The 25,732-nt window shown below is 44.5% G+C and overlaps 1 protein-coding gene across 9 annotated transcripts in view; it reads left to right on the top strand.

Moving 5' to 3' along the window:
* FRMD4A (FERM domain containing 4A) overlaps nucleotides 1-25,732 on the top strand; it is a 362,821-nt gene that overhangs the window by 288,646 nt on the left and 48,443 nt on the right. For all 9 annotated transcript variants that reach the window (XM_083819662.1, XM_083819664.1, XM_083819663.1 and 6 more), the window contains 6 exons: nucleotides 1,749-1,805; nucleotides 4,429-4,451; nucleotides 11,748-11,831; nucleotides 18,500-18,565; nucleotides 18,772-18,829; nucleotides 20,622-20,708. In XM_083819662.1, the coding sequence (XP_083675788.1) occupies nucleotides 1,749-1,805; nucleotides 4,429-4,451; nucleotides 11,748-11,831; nucleotides 18,500-18,565; nucleotides 18,772-18,829; nucleotides 20,622-20,708 (375 nt within the window). The remainder of the gene's footprint in view (nucleotides 1-1,748; nucleotides 1,806-4,428; nucleotides 4,452-11,747; nucleotides 11,832-18,499; nucleotides 18,566-18,771; nucleotides 18,830-20,621; nucleotides 20,709-25,732) is intronic.

Here is a 25,732-nt window from a genome sequence, read left to right as displayed (position 1 = left end):
ACCAAACAGGCAGGGCTTGGCGTTGGACGCTGTCCCTCTACCAGTCACGGTGTTTAATTAAAAACACTCTCTGGTATGGGTGCCAACTAGCCCTGACCCGGGCATTGCTGGGGCATTGTCCAGGCACGAGCACCTGTTCCCGAGAGGCAATGTACTTAAGCTAACTCTGTTTGGGACTGGGGGAGGGAAGAAAAGTGTTTAGTCATGAGGTTTACTGTGCTGTGTACCCTTAGGGCCAGAGAATGGGCCCTGGCCCACTCTACCTACTAGTACAGACTTGCCACAACATCGACGTGTGGTTGCAGGGGCTGGTTCATCCCCGCGATGCCCGGTGCATCAAGGAGAGTGGAAGATCAGGCACTCTGGTTCTCTGCATCGCCCCTTGCTGTGGGACATGCCCGAATGCCCCAGCCTGGCCCCGTCTGCATCTGTATCATGCACCGGCTGCTTCCCTTGGCACACGCACACGGTAGTGCAGGTGCCTGTGTGAATCACGGTTTAGCCGAGCTGGGGAAGGTGTGTTAATCGCCTGTAGCAGAGCTGGGCTTCACTCCCCAGGGAGTCATCGTGCAGGAGGTGAGGGAAGTGCTTATTTTAAAAAGCTGGCACCGGTGGAAGCCAAGGACACCTGGATCTTATCCTCCGTTTTGTTCTCTTTGTTTTTGATTTTGCCAGAGACGAACCAACGCGATTGTGGCTTGTAAATGAGGTGCGGCCCTGACTTGGCTGGAGCACGGATCACAGCCGTGATCTATATTTAGATAACTCACTTCTTGCCAGATGAAATAAAATATTAAAAACAGCAGTTTAAATAAATACAACAGAAAATCCACCACAGGAGGAAGCTGAGCAGGGACCCAGTGTATGTGGCCACACAGAGACCTAGTTGCATAATTGATGCCTAAGCATTATCCAAGTAAAAGCTCGCTGCCTTCCCAAAAGCCGACATTGGTTGGGACCAGAGACGTGGGAAGAGCACAGTTGGCCATGGGATCAATGCTCCTGCCTCCCATCCCAAGCATTTTTGGTGTCTGCATCCCACACGTTTAGATGAAGCAGTGCACAGACCACACAGCAGAAGAACCCTGAAGGGATCAGATAGGGCCATCGGTGTCCTTGTGACTCTGGTGTCCAAGCAAAACGCTCACAGTTTCACCTGACCCTCCAAGATTACTTTCGTCAGGGGCCAGATCCTATAGAGTGAAGATCTGCCAAAAGATTTGCTTTCATGGGTCATTCTCAAAGCAACCCCAGCCCCTGTGCTCATGGCATGAAGGGGCCGAAACCAGAGCTCCCATCCTGTTAGAGGCAATATGGCTCTTTTTTCTGTGAGCTTACAGTGGACAAGGGCCAGAGAAGTTCTTCAAGGGCTTTAACACAACACACAGGTGGTATTTGGGGGAGAACAAAATGTATTCCCCAGACTACCTTTCGCTAAATGACACTTGAAAATAAAAATGACCCTGATCCTCCCCCTTCCACCTGCTTTCTTCTTCCTCCTCCCAAGGAATCCCTTCATGCCATATCCAGCTATGTTTCATTTTCCAGGCCATCACACTGAATATTTGTCTTTCTCTGCGTAAGAGCGAGCAGGTTCAGCTTCACTTTGGTCTCCAGGAGCAGTGCTTTGAAGCCAGGGGAGAAAACTGGCACCACATGCTTCACCCAGCAGTAGGAGATGCACGTTCTTGTAGGAGCTCAAACTCACTGAACTCTCTTCTTCTTTTTTGTTTTCTTCACCCTTCAAGGAACTCATCGAGGTTGACAGTGAGGTGGTGTTTGAACTAGCTGCCTACATCTTGCAGGTAAGCACCAGCCTTCTCTTGCTTGATGCTTCCTCGTGTGCACTGAGTCTTTTGACTTGTAGAATCCAAAATGGCTGGACAGAAGCACGGGGACTCCCCAAAGTACAGGAGTCTCAGAGTCCCTGTGAACCAAAGCAGAGATTCCTCTGTGTGACTGAGGTTTGGATGCATGCAACCTTCAGCTCCTGACAGGTTTGCAGTGAGGACGACCTCAAGACTTAAAGACTTTTCAGCAGATGAGCTGTGAAAGTTGTCTTTACACAGCTTTTCCATCATATATACCAGCGCAAAATGGGTACAGAAGGCTCTCAAACCAGAGCACTCCACATGTGAAGCAGATGCCACTGCCCAGCATTTTGCTTACATAAATGCATATTATGCTGTGTTAACACAGACAGCCACCACCCTGGGATATGATGTAAAGCCTGAGAAAATCTAAGTGATGAATGAGATTCCTGGGTGAAATCTGTATGCAGTGGGTTCCTCTCCACTGACTTCAGCTGCATTTGTTTTCCCAGTGGAACTCCTCCCTGTGATGATCTCCATAACCTTATGTATATACAACTGTCTGTATTTTCCAGCGTGGGCAGAAGGGCTTAAAGATTTTCCAAAAACACTTCTCCAGAAACAAATATTATCTTTGCATTTCCCTCTTCAGGAAGAGGAGAAGGGTCAGGGAACGAGTTACCAGCAGGGTTTGGTAAATATCTGCTTCACAAAGAGGAACCTTTTCAGAGTAGCGGAGGTGGGGGGTTTTAATGAAAGATCACATTTATGAGCATGGCTGTGGGAACAGATCAGACATAATTGTCAGATGATTCTTGTTCCCCTTTCTTAGCGTAGATTTTAAATTTTTTCCCATCAGCGTGAAGCTGTGCGGATCCATGTAAGCAGACAAGGCACCTCATCAGACTGCACTAATAAATAAAAATGCTTTGCACTTCCATAGCACTTTCGTGTTACGGAAGCAATTAATGAGTAGGGATTTGAATCTTCATTAAGATCATTTTATGTGACAAAAATGGAGCGAGAGAGTCAGGACGGGGGACTCAATTAAAAGCACATTACAGAAATTGCGTATTGGCTGTTGGGGGAATAGACATCAAACAACAGGCTTATTGTGAGAAGCAGCAATAGGGTTATGAATCTATTGTCTGCTCATCCTAATGAATAACTTGAGCCCTTAGTAATTGTACGCCCAGATCCAGATCTGCCGCTGTAACCCTTGCTGCTGCGATTGTTTCTCATCACAAACACAGGATGTTACGTGTATTCCTGTAGTAGTTTGATGTGTAACTTCATGAAAACAGTCCAAACAAGCCACACCCCTGCTGGCTGTAACCAGAAATTACTACAGCCCGTGTTTGTGACGGGATCCCTGCAAAACAAGATGGATCATACAGCATTTTGTCTTACTCCTCACTGCAGCATTTAGGTCAAAGGGCTGAAGCATGGAGAATCTACCCTACAAAATTGTTTTTGAATTCAATATGCTCATCCCTGTGCAGGCCAGGGCATATCCTTTGTTTTTTTCTCTGTGCTGTACTATAATTATGATATGTTCAAGGATTCCTTCCTATGAACCACAGGAGAGCTTGTCTGCCCTTCAGTTCACTCAGAGGGAGATGGGAAGATACTAAAGGACTGTCAGAAATCAAGTGCAGCCTTATTTCAAATTGTTGTGGTACCAGAACAAATTAAAGTACCACCGAAGCTCTGAATTTTATCCCAGCCTGAGGACTGCAGCACCACTGAACATGGGCTGACAGGTTTTGCGGGTGGGTGTACAAAACCTGAATGCAAAACTCAGTCCTCTTGGCAGTGGAAACTCCCTCACTGCAGAAATTCCATTACTGACCAGTTACAAAACACAGTATTGCACTACGCTTTGTGTGTAGCTGTCAGCAAGTAAGATGCTTAACATATTTCATATGAAATGTATATTGCCCATGGAAAATGCAAAACGTATATTAAAGAGGGAGTGCACTAGGTTTTGAGGGTTTGCCAGATATCCAGTAAGACTGAGATACTGATCTAACTATTGGAGTGAAACATGACCCAACCCTTTAACATCAAGCTGTAATCTAATAGAAATATCTATATATTTAAGTAAGGGAGCTAAATACTCCCCCAAACACCCAGCAAGGAGTTAGGGAATCCTGAGTTTTGCATCCCCTTGAAAACTGAGAGCGAGCTTTCTGAAAATCTGCTTAATAGCAAATAGCCAGACTACTTGTAAAAAGAGTCGGGAGCTCCCAGGGGCTGCAAAACCACTGAGACTTCAGAGATCTTCTAGTAATATAGCATCCATGTTGACCAAAATAATTACTTATTTACTAGCATTATTTCCTGTAGCTTCTTGGGTATCCACCAGCAGGATGAGGAATCATTTGTCCACTGTATTAGGCAAACCCTTTGTTTGTTAATCTAACCAGCTCACCACATGTGGCATGGCACTTGACAGTAGAGACTGGTTCCAGAAAATACATAAGGAGTCAGTTACAACAGGAAATTGCTGCTAAATTAATTTTGCAAATGGAAAATCTTGAACAGTAGTTTTCTTTTTTCTTTTTTTTTTTTTCTATTTTTGATGACTTACTTATTTTTATCCCTCATTTTGCAGGAAGCAAAGGGAGATTTTTCAAGGTAGGTGACCTTAAAAGTTTTCTGTCGTTGTGTGTTGTGGTTATGAATCTGGTGAAATCGCCGTGTGAGTGATGTGACTGAGTTGTAGGTGTGTAGCAACAGGAATGCTTCGCCAGCATAGACGTTGTGTTTCCTTAAATCATTTCTGCACAAAACACAGCCTTTGACCAGACCATGCCCTTGCAAACAGCATTGTTTGTGTCTTTGTTGTTGACAAGTCTCTTTATATGCCTACGAAGTTCAGGAAATAGACTAGCCTTCAGAAGGAAATTACTGAGGAAACGACTCTACAATCACTGTTATATCGCAGATCTAGCCAGGGGCAACATTAAAATTCCATCACTAATTGATATTTCAGCTTGAATTTGGACTGAGTTCTCAAAATCAGAATTTAAATGACTTCTAAATTTAAATAACTTCTGCTATCCCTTCATCCAAATCTTTAGAAGTGCTGTAAGATACTCAGAGAGGTGACTGTGGTTGGTGTTTCAGGGGACTATTAATGAAATGCCCAAGAATTTTCATTCAAGTTGACAACATTTGTCAGTTATGCATTAGTAGCACCCAAAGGTCAGATGGCTGTTTGATGCCACATGTGAGAAACATGAAAGTTCCTCATCCTGAAGCCTAGGACGACTGTCTGTGCTAAGCATTTCACATATATCATTATTCCATATATTATTTTTTGCTGACCTAAAACTGAGTGCAGCTGGAAGACCACAATATCCACTGAAGTTGGTTTCAGAGGAAAAAAACCACCAGTGGATAGGCAGTGAGGCTGATTGCCAGATGATCCTGAAGAGGTATCTTTTTTTGTCAGCATTGAGATAACGCTGGGAGAAGAGTGTAACGGTACTCTGCACACACACAGAAGATTGTGAATAACACACTGATCAGATAAAAATAGTCCCATCTTGTGGTGAACTGGGACTTACAGCCCACTGAAACGCAGACAAATCAGTGAAAAGGGATTGCAAATATTGCCTGTTCATCGTGGAATCTGAGATGACATAACGTAACCCTTGCTAAAAAGGAAGTTTAAAATCCCGCCTTATCTTTTCCCAGAACCTTAATGAACTCGCAAAATCCTGTCACGCGTCTGACCACAGAAGCGCAAGCCCAATCTTGCTTCATCTTTCAGTTCCATCCAGTTCTAAATAACTCATTTATCAGCGGTGTTTAGATAGGGAACACTGCAGTACACATGGCTCTTTTACTTTTCAGTGTGGTTTTCTACGCACTGCCACACGCTCAGCCCGGAAGAGCTGGACCGGATCTGTTCTGCTCAAATCTGTGATAAACCACATCTTCCATTGGTTTTGCTAGGAGGAAAAATATTTTAAGTTTCTCAGAATAACTTGGACATGATAAAAACACACCCAAACTGCGTATGTTCAGGCTACGAACCTCAGTACAGAAAGGAATCAGTTAGATGGCTGAGATAATAGGACTGAGAGGACATTTTCTTTTCATTTATCTCTTTCCAGACCTGAAGTAGAAATAGCCAGTGGAAAGCATGCATCTTTGTTGCCCCTTGTAAAAGGAATGGTTTAGTTTAGCAAAGTGCATTGCCTTGAGAGCGCAGGAGATACCACAGCACATGGTATTAACTGCTTCCTCCACGCTGGTGTGCTGATCTTCACCGTCACCATTAAAACATTTTGCTTTTAATCCTTTTCACCTGTGGATCTCGAAGGTTTTTTAGTGAAAGGGGGAATTCTTATGGCCAAGGCAAGCAGATAAATGCTGTCATAATAACAACTTGCTGACAATGCCAGGGATCTTAACTTATAAATGGGTTTTGGAGGCAAAGCAATCTGCCACATTAATGGAGTTTAAAGCCTCTTCTTGGAGGAACGATGAACAATCCTACCCTGAGGTTCAGATTGCATATCGGGAGAAGTTTTTTCACTGAGAGGGTGTGAGGCACTGGAGCAGGTTCCCCAGGGCAGTGGTCATGGCACCAAGCCTGCTGGAGTTCAAGGAGCGTTTGGACACTGCTCTCAGACACATGGCCTGATTTTTGGGCGGTCCTGTGTGGAGCCAGGAGTTGGACTCGATGATCCTGGTGGATCCCTTCCAACTCAGGATGTTCTATAATTGTGTTTCATGGCCGTCTATGTTGTCGGAGCAAACTTAGCATCTCCGGGGATGCCTGTCCAGTGTCTCCCCTGTAATGTGTACTGACAGAGGTTTATGTGCTGGGTGAGATCCAGGTGCTACCGGAGTCAACATGAGGTCACTGTGGTCAAGACTTTGTCCATTGAGACTTGCGATTGTTCGTATCAGCAGTGCAAAGTCTGAGAGGCGAACCGAGCCTGGGGCCAGCAAGAGGAACTGCAGCTGGAGACATATGGACTGGCTTCTCGTAGGACTGAAGTTGGCTTCAACGCCTGAAGTTAGTTGTTGTTGAAATGTTGTTCGTAATGGAACTGTCTGCTCCTTGAAACGGAGGAGCGCTGCAATTGGGAATGCCTTGCTGCTGAGATTTAGAGAGAATAGCTCGTTCATGGCAGCGTATGTTGCATGAAGGCTGAACTCCTGAACTCCTGCTTTGTTTTTGGAGAAAAAAAAAAGTTCATTCTACAGGGTTACATGCTTGGAATGCAGACTGCAGATTTCCACACCTGTGTTGTCTGCTGCCACCATCAGATTTATGGCCTGTGCAACTGCGAGTTTCTCTTTGGCCCGGATCTAGAAAAATACTGTTGAAAAGTCTCAATGGCTGTTTGGGAAACCTGGAGAGCACACAGCCTGCATCACCCCTATCTATCTTGATACCGCAACAGCCCTGACAGATCACTTTGGCCTCTATAGCAAACAGTTTGACTAAATATTTTTCCATTTCTTACATGTGTTTCATTTCAAAACTAAATCCATCAGAAACCCTGAGATCCTGAACGTTTTTAGATGAACTCAGACAAGCATTTCCCAGTGCTGGGTGTAAGTGGCCTGGCCTAACTCAGTGTTTCACTAGCAGGTTTGTGCAAAGGGAGCATCTCTGAGTTGATAAAGATTTAGGCAGAACTTGAGCTGAGCAAGGTTTTAAAACAAAAAGTTATTCTCCTTGAGAAGTTTCTAGTCCTCTGCATTGACAGAGAAAGGTTTTCACATTATTTAAGACCCCCCCAAATGCCTCAGCTGCCGAGACTGCAACATTTTTCCATTTAGTCGGGTACATATCACTGCATTTAGGACTATCAGGTAACCCCCTTCAGCTGATTCTCAGGTTAAACAAGACGCGTAAGATTTGATCTGTGCTTTTTGTTATTGGTTACAAAAACTTGGACTTCAAGGGCACGGGATCACCTGTGTAAAGCTTCTGAGTTAGTATCCTGCAAACAGATGTAGAGGCTATTGCCCAAGCTGCTATTGTTTGTCAGTGGGAACTGAGTCACACTTGGTTGGCGGACAAAAGGCAGTTTCAAGTTTCATTTCTTTAGACAAATGTAAATCCTATAGGTGTGACCCTCTTTAGGCCTACAAAGAGGAAGGAAACTGGTGCTCTGGCTTATTTGGGAGTGGGGCATCGCATATTGCTGTTGAGATTTTCCCCGTAATTAATCCTACCGGCTTTAGAAGCCAGTCTGATGTTGACCAAAATCTTTGGGAAACTCATGCCAACGTTGGTCTTAAAAGCTGAGATTCCAGCTTCTCAGCCTTAAACTGCCGCTGTTTAGGCATCAGAAATATTCAAGGCAGCTGGAAATAACATATATCAATCATTTGTCCCTCAGATTGGGAAGGGGGAATCTAAATAAAAGAAAATCCTGAAATATTGCAGCTAGTTCTTCTAGGCCCTCATTGCTGCGTTTCCTCCAGTTAAACAATATTCAACATTTCAATTCAACTCCAAGTTATCTCCCAGCAAACTACGAGATAACAAGGAAGGAAAGCCAACAGCCAGCTTGCTGTTAAGTAGAATTTCGTAATAATTTCAGCATTTGGGCAGATGGTAACCTAACGTAGGTTCAAGCTCTTTTCTTTCTGTGCAGCAACGTGACATTTAACCAGTTAAAATTTATTAAGGGGTTACAAAACCCAGTCTGCACTCTTCCACGTGGAGGAAATCCTAACCACTGTCTCTCGAATGGTAGCGTTTATTCGGAGAATCTCTGACTCTGCATTTCCTCCTTCATTCAGCTGGATTAATTGCCATGCCTAGAAGAGTTGAGAGCTTTCACCTGCAGTTTTGTTTTGTTACTGATCATTGTTATTACACGCGCATGGATTTCCTGAGCCATAGCTACATATGCAATCTTGCTTAAAATTTTTGTGGAGAGTTTGAAAAAAAAAAAAAACACGTTTTTCACAAAATGCTTATGGCTAGGTAAGCATTTACCCTTGAGTGTAGACAGAAATACTGCGATGTGGAGACTGATTTACGTGGCCAAGACTCATTAAACAGGCAGTGCCAGAACTGAGGCCAGAACTCAGGAGTTGCTGTTTTCGAGGTCCATTCTCCAGCCAGTCAAACCCTATTTCTGGATGGCTAACTAGCATCCAGGATCCCACGCAGATGGCTTTCCCAGTTCACTTTTCACATTGTTATTCAGTCTTTTAAATAATTTCCACCATAGTGCAGGATTGAAGTGGTCTGGAGGACACGGAGAAAGTGTGTTTAGAGCTTTTTACCCTTTGTATTAATAAATCTGCCTTAAAAGCACCCTTCCGTATATACCAACCCTGGAGGTAGACTAGACACTTTAGAAAATAAGTGCAACACAAGTGACGGGATTAAACACTTTCTAAATACAGTAATAAAATAAACACACCGAGATATTTCACTAGAAGAGTGGGAAAGGCAGTAAGTAGGAAACCATGTGTAATCCTACTGGGAACATTTTAAAAATGAAGGACTTCGGTGTTTTAAAAGGAGCCAAAGGGAAAGTGACCTCCTGGCCACCGGTTAAATGCAACGTTAGTCATTAGTTTTTTCCTTCTGTTTGATTTGACATCCTTTTGGGAGCCTAAATTCTTTTGTCTCGAGACAACTCTTGCCAGAAGCTCAGTGAATATATGGACCAGGGCATGAAATACATTTTTGTTCCTGGAAGTGATTACCTGAAATGCATTTGACCCTTTGAAGTTGAGGCACCACCTTTACGGTATTTTCTAGGTACCAAGCAGAAATACCGATCCCATCCAACAGCATCACTAAGAATGACTTTTCATCTGATTTTTTAAAGGCTTATTTTTATCGCCGTGCAAGCTTTGTTCCTCCCTGGCAGAGAAGAAGGAGCTGACTGGTATTAGCCCTTTCTTTCATGGGAGCTGTTGCTGGTTCAGGCTTTTTCCCAGCCTCTCCGAGATAGTTAGTCACCGCTAATCTCGTCCTACTTGACAGTTGTCTGGGCTCAGAAAGCCCCTGTTTGGAAATTACTCCCTGTCTTCCCAGAAAAGTTTTGGAAGTTTCTCAACTTCCTTCTATGAGAAACCAATCTCAGAAAGTCTTCACTTGAGGGTGGGGACCACTGCTTGTGCTCCAGTTGTTCTGGCTTTTTCTTTTTTTGCTGTTTTTTTTTTTTTTTTTCAGTTTCTTTCATAATGTCAAAAAAAAATCAATAGGAGCTGAGTATGTACATGCTGTGGAGATGTCTCTGAGCAGATCCTGCAAACTCGGTAAACAGCAGCAGCTTGCTTTCTGGGCTGTCAACCGCGGAGCAGAGTGGCCAGATCAGCAGATAACATGGAGCAGAGCAGCTTCTTGTTCAGACTTGTGCAGATGTTTACCTGCCGTGGAAGGAAACATCTGAGTAGTTTTTGAGCGTTTGCACGTACAAAGGAAGATCTGATATTCAACTGACCGTGAGATTTAGGCAGGAGTGGGTCTTCAAACACTGCAAAATTTGAGTCTGATTGATACTTGGGCATCTCTGTCGTAGATTTGTTTTGACTGGAAGATATGGTCCTGTTTTAAAACTACTGACTTGACTGTCAGGGAGGTCCCATGATAATAAATGCTTGTAGGCATCCCCAAAATATCTAGTCCAGGATTTATGTTAGTGGTCCACCCTATGGCTCAACCTAGCAATTAACCTGCAAACTCCAATTAAGGCAGCCCCACTGAGGTCTCAGGCAGAGCCTGCTGCTGGGATGTGCCCGTGGAGAAATGCTGCGGGAAGGTATTTACAACTGAGGCAGCACCGTATCTCTACGAGCCATCACGCAGACTGTCCCAGAGACCAGAACAAAGCTCAGGACGACATCCCAGGACTCTTTGAGCCTCTAATGCTCAGGCAGTCCTGGCAGGAAGGCTGGTCTGCAGCTGGAGATGCCGAGACTACCTTTCTGCCTGTTTAATGGCCCTGCTGCCCTACAGGAGAAGCTGGTGGGCTGGGAAATCTGGAGCTCTGGAAGAGGTATCTGCCTCTGCAGCCCCAGGACAGCCACGTTTTTTTTTTTTTGCAGAATAAAGGGCAGGGTGCAAGAAGGCAGAAAAAAACTGCTATTGAGAAGTTAGCCAATAAATATTAGTTCTTTGGCAATCCTCAGTGTCCTGTCTGTCCCTCTTGGCTGTGTATTTCTAAGATTTTAAAAGTAACAACAGCACTGCTTTCCCTCCCAAAACTTTGAGGGACTTTTTTTGTGTGTTCACAATACCATGTGTGTTTGGAAGTGGAAGGGGAGGCATTTTGGACCTCTAGGAGAAAACCCCACAGTTTAATTTCATCTGTGAGAATCTGCCTGCCATTTCACGAGCTTTCTCTGCTCACTGGTGTGCAGTTATGCTCCTCCAGCTGGCCGGAGCGGTCACTGGAGATTGCAGGGAAGAGAATGAAGGGTTTTGTGTAGCAGGACATAAATTCAAGCTGGAGTCTTATCAGTGAAGACATGCAAAGGCCAGTTCCCTGGGGCAAGAGGCTAAGAGCAACCTGTGATGCTGAGAAAGCAAATCATGACTTTTTGCAGCAGGTTGTAGGCATTAAAGAAGGGTGTTTTTCTGTAGCTGAAAGCATCTCTTCTTTTTTCTCTTCCCCTTATTCTTTTCTCTATGTGAGCGTGTTGAACCCCGCTCAACGCAATGTGACATGGTGACTAGTGTGTCCAGAGTCACTGGTAGGAAATGCTTCAACATAACCATCTGGGACAGCTTCTCTCCAATTTTGATAATAGAGGGAAAAGTTAACTGGTCTGCCATAAAACAAATAAAGAGAGAAGAGAAAGGAAACCCCATTGCTTTTTGTTAAGGAGGAACAGATGTAGAGCTGTAGCAGCCTGCCAGCTAGGTCAGGTCATATCAAATATTGTGGTTGTTTTCTTGTAGCCTGATCCTCCTTTTGAACTCTCTTTCAGCAATGAAGTTGTAAGGAATGAATTAAAGAAGCTGCCAGCCCTTCCAACACCAGCGCTGAAGGAGCATCCTTCCCTTGCTTACTGGTAACGTATCACTCTGTTGAGCAGCTTTGCAGTGTCTTATCCAGGTCCTAGCTATGGCAATTAGTGACCTGAGGGTGAAGATGGGATGCAGGAATTCCCATCTCCTAGCTCTGGGTCTAACACCAACTCATCGTGTGATTCAGCCCATGTAAATCTACCACCCTGGGCCTCAGTTTCCTCATGTGCCAAATGTCTGCCGTAATGCCTGGCCAGAAAATTCACTGTAAGCATGCAAAATGAAATCAGGGGACCTAATGTGCCATTCCCTTTTCCTGCACTTTATATCTGTCCAAAGAAAGTGTGACCACAGTTTGAAATGTCGATGTTTTGCACTGTTCTGCATTGGTTTTGAGGGATTGAGCTTCACCTTGCAAGTCCTTTCTGTATGGCACAGCTGAACTAAAAGGAACGTATTCCTCCTCTTATGTGAACTAGGTGATGGTCAGAGGTAGAGCCGTGTAACTTTAGTTTTTATTGCACTGAAAATAGAATGCAGGGTAGGAGAAAGGCCATAATTAAGTTCTGTATGCCCCACAGATAGCTTCTGTACCACCCCGCCCAGCCCTTTTATCTGTGCAAATAGGAAAGAATTTGGGGAAACACTCTTCGTTAACAGGGAGATGCTTTCACTTGATTTCTCTGTTTGTTCCCCTTTCATGTTTGTCTTTAAAGCATTAGGCTATGAGCCTGAGGGGGGGAGTGAACTTCTTTATCTGCTCCTCTTTTAATTCCTGCATCTTGGTAATCTGAGGATGGCAGGGGAAAACAGTTCAGTTCCTACTTTGCCAGAAAGTCCATTCACTTTTCATAGCATGGCTACAATACCAGACTTAGCTGTACCGAGTGTCAAGCCACAGACAAACCAGTCTGTGAGGTCCTAATCATCTTCTGAGCACATCAGGAGACAGCCAGAGTCCCAGGCTGAGATTAGGGACATTCATACAAAAGATGTGGATCACCACAGTCTGGAGGCAGAATGATCTCCCTCTTTCAAGCATCTCCTTCATTTTTTCACAACCTAATGCTTCCCTGAATCACGAACATCTTAAAAACTGGTCCATTTCCAGCCGGGTCTGTGGCCTGGTCTGACTGACAGGCAAATAGCTCAAAAGCTAAAGGCCACCACAAGAGGAGCAGTGGGAACAACAAGCCATGGACAGGGAAGAAGGCAAACCTGACCCTTCAGCAGCGACACGGAGCGAGGTCTTACTAAAGTGCCCACGTAGTCTTTATTTCAGTTGCCTGTGATAGCATCCGTATACAGGAAAGGGATGACAACCCAGGCAGCTTGTGAGGCTCCATCTGCCCATCAGGACGTATCTGCCCCCACTGTCAGCAAGAGTTAGTCAGAACTTTTATGTTAGAGACTTCTGCTGGGAAATCCCAGAGAGGACTGCCTCTGTCCCCTCCTTTGGTTTGGGCAACGTTGCGTCACCTGGAGCAAGAAGAGCCATGTGAAAACCTCACGCTCAGGATGCAAGTATTTATGGTTATACACAGGATACAGCACTTCTTGCAGCTGTACTTAATTCTGGGGGAGTTCCCTTGTGACTGAGAACAGGTCGCAGGTTGGGAAGCTGGCTGTTTCCAACGGGGTAATAAAACCAGTGGCTACAGTCCTGTGACTCCCTTGTGATTTCACTTCAGTGGCCAGGTCGCAGAGAGCTTTTATATACCAGTAGCTCATTATTTTTTAATGGTGGCTTTTTCATAAACACCCCCTGAAATGCTGAACGCTCACAAGAAGAGGCTGCTGGTAAATCAGACAAAAAGCTCAAACTTTGGTGATCTAAGAGGGCAAAATTTAAAAAAATGTGCCTACCGTTTCCCTTCTCATTTGCATCTCACACAGATTGCATACCGGATACAAATTTTATCCTGTCCCTTTCTATGTGCAATTAGTTTTATGCTCCAGTTCTTCAGTATTAGGACAAAGCAAGAGCAAGTGAATTTCCAGCTCCAGAAAGGAACATCTAAAATGGCAGGGGGTGGGACAACTAACTGTTCTAGTTTAAAACAAACCTACAAAAGAACCCTATACTGTATTTACAACTGCATCAAAAATTGTCTGAAATGGACTAAGAGGTGATAATATGGATGTTCGGGTAGATACTATGATACCTTTAGTAAGTTAACTGTCCTAGATCTGCACGAAGTAATATACCATTTCTGTCACACCATGAAAAAACATCACCTGTTGCTCCTATCAAGTGTAGTAAGACCAGTAGGATGAGTCCTGGGCTCTTCGCTGCAGTGAGGTCTGAAGGAAGACAGTCTGTGGCCCCCAGCTCCTCCCCCATGGAGTCTCCAGGTTACCCACCCTTGCTGCAGGCCTTTCCACTGCAACCTCTCCTTGGAGATTTGCAGGCATCACAACAAAGATGAAGGCTGTAATTTGTGCAGCATGGAGTTGCTGTTTCCAGCTCTCTGTAGATTACGACGAATCAGTTACACATCTTGTTCTCAAGTGTCTCCATAGCATCGCTGATTGAAGCAAGAAGGGTGGCTTTTTTTGTTTTACTTTCAGATGAAAGCTGAGCTTCTGGTCCTCCCACACAGTCCAGGAACTGAGGCCCCGAGTTTTGATTTCTCTTGCCCATGCGTGGAAACAGCTCACAGTATTTATTATTTTAGATGCAATACTAATCACAATGAGACTGGAGAAAATCTTTAGTAAGCGTGTTAGTTCGCAGTGCTCCTTTGCAGCTATTGTCATTGCATATTATCTCAATCCAGATCCTCCCAAGCAAGCCAGCTCAGTACTAAATTGCCAGCAAGAACACAAGAGCAGAGACGATGGCACAAAAGTGGATGCTAGAATTGGATTTTCAGCTAACCAAGGGGAAGCCAGACTTCTCCTGGCTTCCAACAGCCTGAGTGCAAACTTGTTTTTAGCAACCTTAAGCATCAGCATTCCCAGAAAATCTAACTCTGAATATATCAACTGCAAATCTCAAGTTTCTCTAATACAATACAGACCGCAGGCTCTGATCATCCTCTTGGTCCCAGTGGCCCAGGAGATGCTCTGCTGGATTCAGTGGGGCAGTATTTGGCTGCACAAATCATTGCAAATAGAGATATTGTAAGTAAGTTTGAGAACATCATCGAAATAGAAAAATCAGGTTGGAAACAGAATAACAGTGAGGTGCAGCGATGAGTTGATAGCTATTTAAAACAGCTCAATGTGCTGAGAAGAGAGGGGAGAAGCAAATACCTTTGAAAAACTGGATCTGGTGATAAGAAATTCTGGCCCTGCATTTGCTTGCGAATTGTCTTCTGTCCAGTTCTGTAGGCTGCTGGGACAGAAGGGATTTGTTGCTAGTTCTTAATATCTTTATCAGAGTTATCTGCTGCAGGATATCATCCAAGAATTAATTTTCGGAGCTCGGGGGGGAACGTTTTATGAGCTGACAAGCAGGCAGTAGTGCTCCAGCCTCCCCCCTGTCTCCCCATTAGCTATGAATGAGTTTCTGTGTCTCTGGCACAGCAACCAGCCAGAGCTGGGCAGGAGGAGACATCAGCTGGTGGTCCAGGCGGCGTCCCAGCTCTCTCCCAGCTGTCAGTAGCAGCACGGCAGCTGCTCGGAGACGAACAGCTGAAATGATAGGGGAGAAGGTCTGTAAGCTCTGTTAATGCTCTGTTCTGACCCGTGAATGATTTTCCTTGTTTTCCCTGGCACATGCTGGGCTTGCCCCTCCACCGCAGAGCTGGAGGCAGAAAGTGACCTCTGGACTGCACGATCGTCCTTGGACAGGGCTGTGGGGATGAAAAAGGAGCCCAAAGAACTATTCGAGGAGCGACTGTCAGGCAGCTAGGGTGGGATTCAGCTGAGCATGAACATTTCTCCAGTGTAGACCATCTCCAGCTCAAGTAGGGGCCCTCTGCTCCCTTTACTGTCAGTGGGGAGAAGCAACAACAACCTCTTCCCATCCATTGCATGAATGGTGCTCTGGAGCACCCGTTTTTTTCCCCACAATGGGACTAGCTCAGTGCTATAGAAAGGTGAGAGGCAGTATGTCCCCATATTCATGCCTTAATTGATAATTCAGGCTTTATTTTATTTATTTATTGTCCAAAAGAAAGTAGAAATGAGAATAATGCTCATCTAGCACTTAGCACCTGTAGACCTCAGAACATTACACAGCAGAGAGGAACATCAGCAGTGTCCCAACAGGGCAATGGAGGCATAGGGAGTGTTGCCTGTATTTCTTTAGGGAAACGGAAGAGTCTAGACTATCCCACATCTTTTAGTATGGTTTGAGAACATAATTTTATTCGTCCAGCTGTTCAGGAGCTGTTCAGGAGGGCTCCCTGACATCCAATCTATCCCTTTGAAGGAAATAAGCCATCAACTGTCCTTCCTACCAGAGGAGTATGGTTTAGGAACATACCCAGTACCTTATAATAATCATCTGTGAGAAAGCAGAGCCCATCCAGAATCACGTGAGGTAACCAGCAGGCAGGTGCACCTATCCATTCCTTGAACGGCACCAATATGAGAGCTTGATCTGCACCATAAAATGCACAGAGTAGAAACCAAAGCTGAGAGTGTTTTCTGCTGGAGAAACTCCACTGGTTTCTGAGAAGTCACTCCTGGTTTGTTCCTGTCTGAGACAGAGAGGAATTGCATCCACATGTAATTGTGGGTTTAAGAGGTAATTTCAAAGGGCTGTAAGCCCTCTCTGTCCATCTTTTTTATTAAAAATGATGGGGTTTGGAGATCTTCCAGTACTGAACACTCATGTAATTCAGTTACTTCTCCAAAAGTAATCCTGTTTATGATAATCGTAGCAGGAGAGCTGGGCTCTGCCTTCATGTGCACGCCCATAACATCTGTGGAACTTGCTCGGATCAGTGGGCTGGATATGGTTTCATAGCTGCTGAATTTCCTTACGGATATTTTCTAAGCATTAAAATTATTCTGAGGGTCTGCTCTGAATCATCCTGTGCTGTCTACACTGGAGTTTCTGTTCCTCTGCCTTCTCCCCTGCATCACCAGGGACGGACTCTCAGTCCTCAGCTCCCGTGCCATCTGTGCACAGAGCATCATGTCGTGTCGCAGGGCACAATGTCCTCCCTGTGCCATCACAGAACTGAGCATCCTGCGCGTGAAGTCACAGCAGGCGCTGCGTGGCCTCTGCCTCTGACATCGCTGAGGGCATTATGGCTGGTGTCTGGGCTCAGGGGAACATCTTTCTAGCGGAGATTCTAACAGCAAAAACAGCTTCAGTTCTGCCTGGGGAAGGATTACCACGTCTTGGACAACCATGTGGTTGCCCTTAAGGGTCCATCTAGACCTAGAAAATGCAGGGAGGAAGCAATGCTCGTTCACGATGGCCCAAACCACACGCGGCATGACGGCATTAGATAGCCACCTGGTGCCACTGGAAGCTCGTGCAGTGCCAGGTGGGGAGGGCAGAAAGGTGACATATAGGCAGTTCAGGTTTCCTTCCTCTTGCCCTAGTAAGTTTTGTAATGTACCTCTGGGAGACTCAGCAGACTCCTTGTTCTTGGAGTTACAAGATGAGGAGCAAGAGATTGGGTTTAGAAATGAGGACTTGGGCATTCTGCCATGCCAATGAGCAGAGCTGGTCCTGTGGGCATTACATTGCTGGAAATAAAAAACAAAGTCAGAGCAGCCTGAAAGTACCAAGCCTGTAGGCTGTGATGAGTTGCATGGCTGCAGATCAAGCAGAATGCTATTAAAATCGAACGAGAGAACCATGAACCTTTGAAAGGAGAACCTTGGCTTATGCTTTGCCATGCTGTGACCTTGCTGACAAATGACTGAAAGAATCAAATCGCTCTGGTTCTGTGCTCATTCACCAGAGAACAGGAATGAGATTCCTGAGAGGTGAGCATAGAGATGCCTCTGTCATCTGGGTCATGCTGACCTGCTCTTGGGTGTTGCATCTCTACTGTGTAGAGGAGAATGTATGCATTTATCAAACACACGTAGAACTGTTCTCCACTGGCACAGAACACCCTCCTTCTATACCATGAAACTCTCTTAGTCTCCAAAGCAGCACCGGGAATGGGCCCTGGCCCATGCTAACTGCCAGCACATGGCCAAGCGTTGCCTGAGGGAATGCAAGTTAATATAACCAAAAATATGCAACGGCACATCAATACTTAAACAGTGAAGGGACCCAACTTTGAGTGGCTTGGACACATTCCCTGCCACAGACGTTGCCTCCGTGTACGTTGGGAATTTAACTCCTTGCTGAGGGCTGTTAGTGGCCACCAATTTCAGAAAGCTTTGCTCACTAAGAGAACTTGGTGGGCTCAGAAAGAAGTGGCATCAGCTAGGGTAAAGCTAAGCTTGAGAAGCAAACATCTGTTTGCCATGCTCTGCAATATTGTAGGCACCATCTGTAGATGAGGAGAGTAACGTGGAGAGGGGAAAGTCTGTACAAATAGATACGGAGGTTGTGAGTAAAAAAAGTTCTTCCAGAAAACGAATGCTTAGCAATGCAGTTTTATTCTCAGTCTGAGTCCCCCTTGTTTTCCCTGAGTGACATCAGGTTCCATCATCTAGCAGTTTTGCTTGGCATCTTTCGATTCCCTCAGTTGGTAGCTGTGTTAACAGAAATACCTCTTCACCTTTGGGCATGCTTCTTAGTCATGACACTGCCATCAAATATAATTTCTAATTTCTTCTCTTCCAGTGAGGACCGAGTCATTGAACATTACAAGAAACTAAACGGTCAGACAAGAGGTCAAGCAATTGTAAAGTAAGTGAAATAAAAGTGACTTGTGGTGACCTTTGTTTTATCAGGAAATATATACACTGGCCTGTAAAACCAATATGTGACTATGCCTCCCATCTCATCTAATGCTTTATTTTTTAAGTAGTTATATACTTCTTATTTAAGCACTTCTTTTCAGATCATTCTCTCAGCTTCTCAGACACGTTATTCTCTTATGTGTTGTTTTGCAGTTACATGAGCATTGTAGAATCCCTCCCAACATATGGAGTGCATTATTACGCAGTAAAGGTACGTGCTACAAATGAGGTTTATTTATTGAATTACACTGACTTCGGAGAGGAAGGGGGAGAGGTGCAAACAACCATCCTGCTTTCAGAGTACAATACGCTATTGCTAAAGTCTTGTTTCACTTCCTGTAGTAGGATAAACTTATTTCAACTGAGTAGCGAATGTTTGGTAAATATAGCTCCCAAGAGGAAAATCCTGTTCTTCAAGATAAAACTCTCACAGTCTTTCTGTTGTGCTGGAGATGTTCAGCTCACAGGCAGCAGCAAGCTCTGGTGATGCCAGTGAACCAGCACCAAAGGGACCAGCAGCCACTTTGCTGGCAGACTCAGTGTTTTACTCCTTTTCATAGTTCCACGAGGTCGGATTTTTCCTAACCTGCACACCCAAGAGCAACTAACTAGGGCCAGCAATAATCTGCAGACACCAGCTCCCTCCACTTGAGATGTAGGTAGATGGATACAGTTATAGTACATCTTTTTAATGCCAAAGCACTAGACTGTGTTCTAGGGATGACATGTTCCACACCTCCACCCACAAAACCATTCTCTACTTCTAACTGTGTGAATTTCATGCAGGTATTCCTGAAATTCCTTATTTCATTTGTTTAGTGATTTACCACCAAATCTTCCAGTCTCATACTATTATCACTGGTTCCCTACCTGACCAGCTGTGTAGGGTTATTATTTTGCTTAAGCAGAGAAATCAATAAGCATATAGAGAAAGCTAGATCCACACCCCCCACAGCGTATTCCCTCATTTATCATCCCTGAAGTTTTGACGTGTTTCATCATTATCTCTCTGCACAGATCATATGGTTTTGCATACATCTCCCACACACGGGCTACCATAAAAACACAAATATCTGACAGTACCTGTCTCAGGGAGATGTGCTTTCCTGGTCTGTTCCTGCTAATGTGCAAGGAATTTTGCGAAACACATTAGCCTCATCTTTTACCAGAGGCTAGGATCACTCCAACAGCCTCTGCATCTGTTGGACTACTCCAGACCAAGCAAGATCGGATGGATTGGGCTGCATGTCCAAGCCTGCAAACTCTTGAGAGCTCTTCCAGTGAACTCTTCGTGATCAGTAAATGCCAGTGAGCATCAGTGAGGCAACAAATATTGCACGTAATAGGTTTTGCTTCTGCTTGATGTGGGGGTTTTGGTTTAGCTGGGTTTTACCCTGCCTTTCTTTATCACATTAACAGAACAGATGTAATTTCATTGAGGACTCCAGTTCAGTAAATTGCTAAGGGGCTAGTATCAGATATCAGCCATTACTCCACAAGGCCATTTTATTGCACACTCAGACACAAAGCAGTTGGGTCCAAGCCTGTCAGACCTTATCACTTGGTAGCTCTCAGATCCCATTACTGTTTCATTTTCAAGATTAATGCTAAAATCCCTCCACATAATTCAAGTCAGCTGGCTGATTCTCTTTCCTTCCTCTCCGATCTTTGAGTGTTTGGACTGAATAATTTACAGGGCAGAGAAAGAGGATGTACCACTGCACAAGGGACTAATGCCAAACCTCCCCTGGCAGCATTTTGAGTAACTTGATCGCAGGTGATGCATTCTAAATGGTTTTAGATGTCATAGCTACAAGTGAAAAAGATCTCTCTTTAACACCGAGGAGCTTTGCGACTTGAGGTAATTCAGCCAGGGCCATTTAATGGCACCCATGACATTCAAGGACATTGCTTAGAAACAAATATTTACCTTGAAAAACAACCCAGGAAATCTCCAGCATTTCCTCTTCCCATTCAATTTAGCTCTATTTTTTTTCTTTCAGGACAAGCAGGGGATTCCTTGGTGGTTAGGACTTAGCTACAAAGGAATTTTTCAATATGACTACCATGACAAAGTGAAACCAAGAAAGGTAAGTGTTTACTTTTCTGTTAAGGTCTGGGCTTGCCTCTCATGTTATAGCTTGAATTGAGGGTGTGATGTATGGCAAGTGCTGGCATTGATTCTTGTGATTTTGAAGGATGTTAAGTTTCTCCCAAACTTTGAATATCTGCAGAGAATCAATGGACAAACGGAGCTCTTCACTTATTAAACGCTTTGGTATGGGGGGACATTTAATCTTGTGCCGTATCCTTCTTTATAGCATGGTTCATAAGACATAAATGGGAACAGTAGCACTGATGCTCTCAGGTGGTGCTGCAGACCTTTCAACCCGGTAACTGTGGTGGGACTGAAGGTGCTTAGCTGACCTAAGCACCTCCTAATAGTCTGTTGTCAAGCCATAAATAGTCTGAGAGGGGGAGAGGGAAGATGAGACAGGAAAGCTTCTTCCATGTATTACAAAAAGAAAAGATCACATGGTTCTCCCCAGAGTAGCATTACATTTGACAAGCAACAATTTTACCAGCTGAAGAGTTAATGTCAGGCTAATAGGGCAAGAAGACTTTCATCACATGCCTAAAGAAAATGCATTAAAACGTTTCTGTCCGGTATCTGATTTGTTTAGGAACTTTACTTTGAGACAGTTCACAAATCGAGGCATAGCACGTGAAGATCTGTTCATAAAACTAGTGCTTAGTCATTGATGACTGGCTGTTCCGGTCTCTTTGTTGCTATTTTTAGTGAGACTTTCAATGCATCTGAAAATCAGGGTTTGTCTCAGTCCTACCAAGCTGCTTTTGAGAAATCCAGCTACCAAGTTCATTTGGGAGGAGAATGGTTTTGATCTCCTGAGTTCACCCAACCAGGCAGACCCATGTGTTCTGATATCGCTACATAGGATGCAGTCTAGTACCAAAAAAGCTCATCTCTGAGCCCATACCCTGCAGGCTGGTATGCACAGTGTATTAGCAATAGTATTCATTGTATTGAAAACCTGTGGAGATGTCGGGAGACAAGGTCTGAGGCTTGCTTGCAGGCAACTGTTCAGAACTGGAAGATTCGGAGCAACTAGGCAGCTCTTCTGGAGACGAAAATGCTGAATTAACACATTGCATTTATCCTTGCGTCATCTCTGTGCCAAGGTGTCCCCTTCCCTTTCTTTTACCTCCTCTAATCACATACAAGTTATACATTGCCTGGTCCTCAAGGATAGCATCTTCTGCTAAAATAAACTAAAAGCAAGGGTTTGGTAGAAAAAATAACTGCTAAGGAGGCAGCAGGAGGTGGTAGGCTCTTTGAATTAGCCTTTTATTCACTGAAGGATATTCACAGGGCTTTTTACTCACTGAAGGAGTGAATGAGGATGAGCGGAGGAAAGAGCATCTGTGCTCTAAAAGACGTATCTGTTTGGGATCAATCATTACCTGCAGGGCAAGTCGTACTCACACATGATAAAACATGCCTAGACTAGGTGTTTGCACCCACACATCTCCAACAGTGCCAACCCCCTAGGGAAGACGTCCTTAAGACACGCCTTCAGAGGTCAGTCTTAGTGGCAGAAACATTTCTTTGGAGGAAAACAGTGCCTTGCCATGGCAGGACCCAACTATTCAGAAGCTATAGCATTTTTTGTCATCCCTGATGGGATAAGAGGGTTACGGGACAGCATCGGAAGAAAGAAGAAAGGAGGCTAGGTACTCCGACTTCATGAGATAAGACAGCCATTTCCACCTGAAGAGTCAAATCTCCTTTCTTGGCTTCTCTACTTTTTTCTTGGCTTCACATGGTGAGCTGGTCTGTAGCACTGGATTTAGAGCTTGAAAGCATCTTGGCTGGCCCCTCTGTGTCCCCCCTAACCTACCTCTAGCTCTCACATTGCCTCTAGAATCAGAAAGACTGTAGGCATCTCCCACCCTTTTTCTCCAAGCATAATCCTAAAAACTAGGGTTTTCAGATACTTTTTTTCTCAGCAAATTATGTTTGAAATCCAGAAAACTACAAACAGTAACGCCGCCTTGTGTGTAAACCACTGAGAATTTCTGCAGCTTAGCAGAAGTGGTCACAAATGTGGGAGGGAAGGTTGGGTGGGAGGGGAGAATAGGAATTTCCAGGCTCGAATTTGTTCATTGCCACAATCTGGAGACAACAGCAGTGAAAAGGCAGCCTAGATGACCATGATGATGATGCTCTCAATCCCCATCTGTTGGTAGGGATATTCCAAAATGCACACCCTAAATCGGGGACAGGACATGTACAGAGTGGCTGAGGCTTCAAAATTTCGCTGTTATGTGCTTTTACCCTTGGTAGACCAAGTATAAAAGACTTCTTACCCCACACAGATGGTAAAACCCTCTGGCAAGAGCAACCCAACTGCCTCAGTGAAGCGCAGTGTTTAATTCTCTGGTAATTAAATTGTAAAATTGCACTTGATAACCCTGGTATCTGGGAGCCTACCATAGGATCTGGTTCATTTCACAGAATGGGCTGGTTCAAGTCTCCGCTGTGCAAAGGGGAGGGGCAAGCTTTGATGAACTTTTCTGCAAGGTAAAATTAGAGGGGAGGAGGGAGTAGATTATGTCTTTTCTGATATTTATCATTTCATCCCCGCACATTGCCAACACCAGAAACAAACTGAAAAAATGCAACGGAAAAATAAGTCTCCCTGGAAGAAACAAAAGCAGAAAATTGTAGCGAGAAACCAGCTGAAAGCAAGACATATATATTAAATGCATACAAAAACCTTGCTTGTCTTATAAGGGAGATGGTAATGTTTTCCTATGATGTCATCCTAGATAGATTTCCATGCTTATTGTGTTTGCAAGTAAAACTGTAACCCACACTAAGCAGCTGAGCCTATCTCGGGCGATCCCATTAGCAGGCAGTCAAAACCATGTTTTTATTAAATTGCTGAATTAAATCAGCCACGTGTCTCCAGAAAGCTAACTAGGTTTGTCAGCGAGTTGGATGAGTCCAGAGAGGAGAATTGGGGCTGACGTTGGGCCAGAACCTGATCTTGCTGGCAGCAGAGGCAGAAGTCCTCCAGCGTTACTGGGGGCGCAGCTGAGATGGGTATCTGGCACCCAGTTTGAGGTGGTTCAGGCAGGAATGCAGGGCTATTAAACTGGAATGCAGCTTGTGCTGGGCTGCAGGGCCTAATGTGACTCTGTGCTTCTATTTTTGTGTTCCCTCCTGCCTCATTCTGTGGAAGCCCCAAAGCTAACCAAAGCCATCACTTTGAGGCGTGTTGTTCTCCCTTCTGGTTTTCTCCTGTATGTTCAGGGGCTAGCTCACAGGCTCAGTAAGCCCTGCCAAAGGCTGCCTCTGAAATGTTCCCTGCTCAAACACAGATTTGGTCCATATCAGTTATGATCAGACAGCAGTTCATTCTTAGGCACTAAATAAATGCAAAAGTTTCGGTCTCATTTGAGTACACATTACAAAATTCATCACCACAGCTGAAAAAGAAGAGAATATCAAGTGGAAAGATGGCTTCTGCCCTGCTTGAGAATGTCCTGCTAGATGGTGTCCTGCATGTCCTCCAGGATGTCGAGGCATGCTGGAAGTTCACTAGTGGCTTGCAGAACTTGGGTCGTTTTTGTAGCAGTGGTGCACGGCTTCTGGGATGGATAGAATCCATCTCCCTCTATATTGGTGAAGACGTAGCTTCTACAAACTCTTCCTTGTGAAGGGGAAGGGCCCTTCAAGTCCTGGTGTGCCTTGAAAAAGCACATCACAAAGGAGTCACTATCCTGCCGGGCTCGAGACCCACCATCTTGGGTCAGCACCTTCCAAAATTCATGATAAACCAAAGCAAATTCTTTGGAGCCAGGTCTTCAGAAAGAATAAGCCAGGTCTTCAGAAAGAATAAGCCTCTCTGTGGCTATGTTGTCCACGTATGGGGTTTGTTCATTTTAACCAGCAGGTAGGAACGCAACTACACTCCATCCTGAGAGACCCGTGCATGAAGCAGCAGCGGTGTAGCCTGTAGCTGTGAGATCTGCATGTTCAAGCAGTTGCAGTAGCACTAGGCACGTCTCTGTTGTTCTAGGGGGATATTCGCACTGCCCTAAGAGCCCAAAGGCATCTTTCAATGCACACAAGCTTAACAGTTAGCAAACAATTAACTCTAAGCCGAAGAATGAATGATTAACAAAGTCAGCCAAAGGACTTCCATATGGCCAACAAACAGACACATGAATTGTTTAACTTACCACAAAAAATAAAATGACCTTAAAGAGAGCCTGGTACGGTTTGGTTGCTCTGAAAGATATACCACTATTTGGTGTTATCCGATTTTCTTTCACGGAAAGCTAGTGGCTAAGAAACTTAGGGTGAGCCATTTTCTCAGGCTCATGAACATTATCAGTGTTCTCATTCTCTGGCTGACTGAAGAGAATCCAAAAAGAATAGTTTTGGAAACAAGATAAAATGTGGGGTATCCCAAAATTCAGATGTAGCTTGACAAAAATTTCCCCTGTGACAGCCAAACATCCATTCCTGCCATTTCTTCCCCGCGTTATCCTTTCTCTGAGATCAAATGAAACATGCTGTGAAAATACTTTACCACAAAACTATGGACTCTCATTACAGAAGAATTTAATATGTAGTATTTGTTGTAAATCCAAAACAACAGTAACAGCTTGATTTACACATGTGAAAAGAAGAGCTGAGCTGGACGCATCCTGCCAAGCAATACAAAGCACAGGTAAAATCAGTGGCTCTACGTGTCTGATTAGAGACAAATCACCTGCTCGTCACCAGCAGGAACAAAATAATCAGCGCATTAATTTTGTCCAGAAAGTGAAAGATTGCTGTGTGATGTCACTTGGCCTTTTCCAAACAGCAAGAGATAGAGTGAACTTTCCCAGTTCCAGAGGCAAAATGAGATATTTACACAGGAGGAGCAACAGCCTAATTAAGAGCCTTTTTATTGCAGAACAAATAGCGATCCTCTCTGCTTTAGGGCATAATGAAGCACTGTCAAGTCAGTAATTTCATTGATGGAGTGGTTAAACTTGTGCTTCCTGTGGTGAAGGAATGACAGACCAGTAACTT

Source organism: Anser anser (genome assembly GCF_964211835.1).
Source record: "Anser anser genome assembly, chromosome: 1".
NCBI lineage: Eukaryota > Metazoa > Chordata > Aves > Anseriformes > Anatidae > Anser > Anser anser.
The sequence above is the reverse complement of the archived record's forward strand: the minus strand, read 5'-3'. Positions and strand labels throughout refer to the sequence as shown.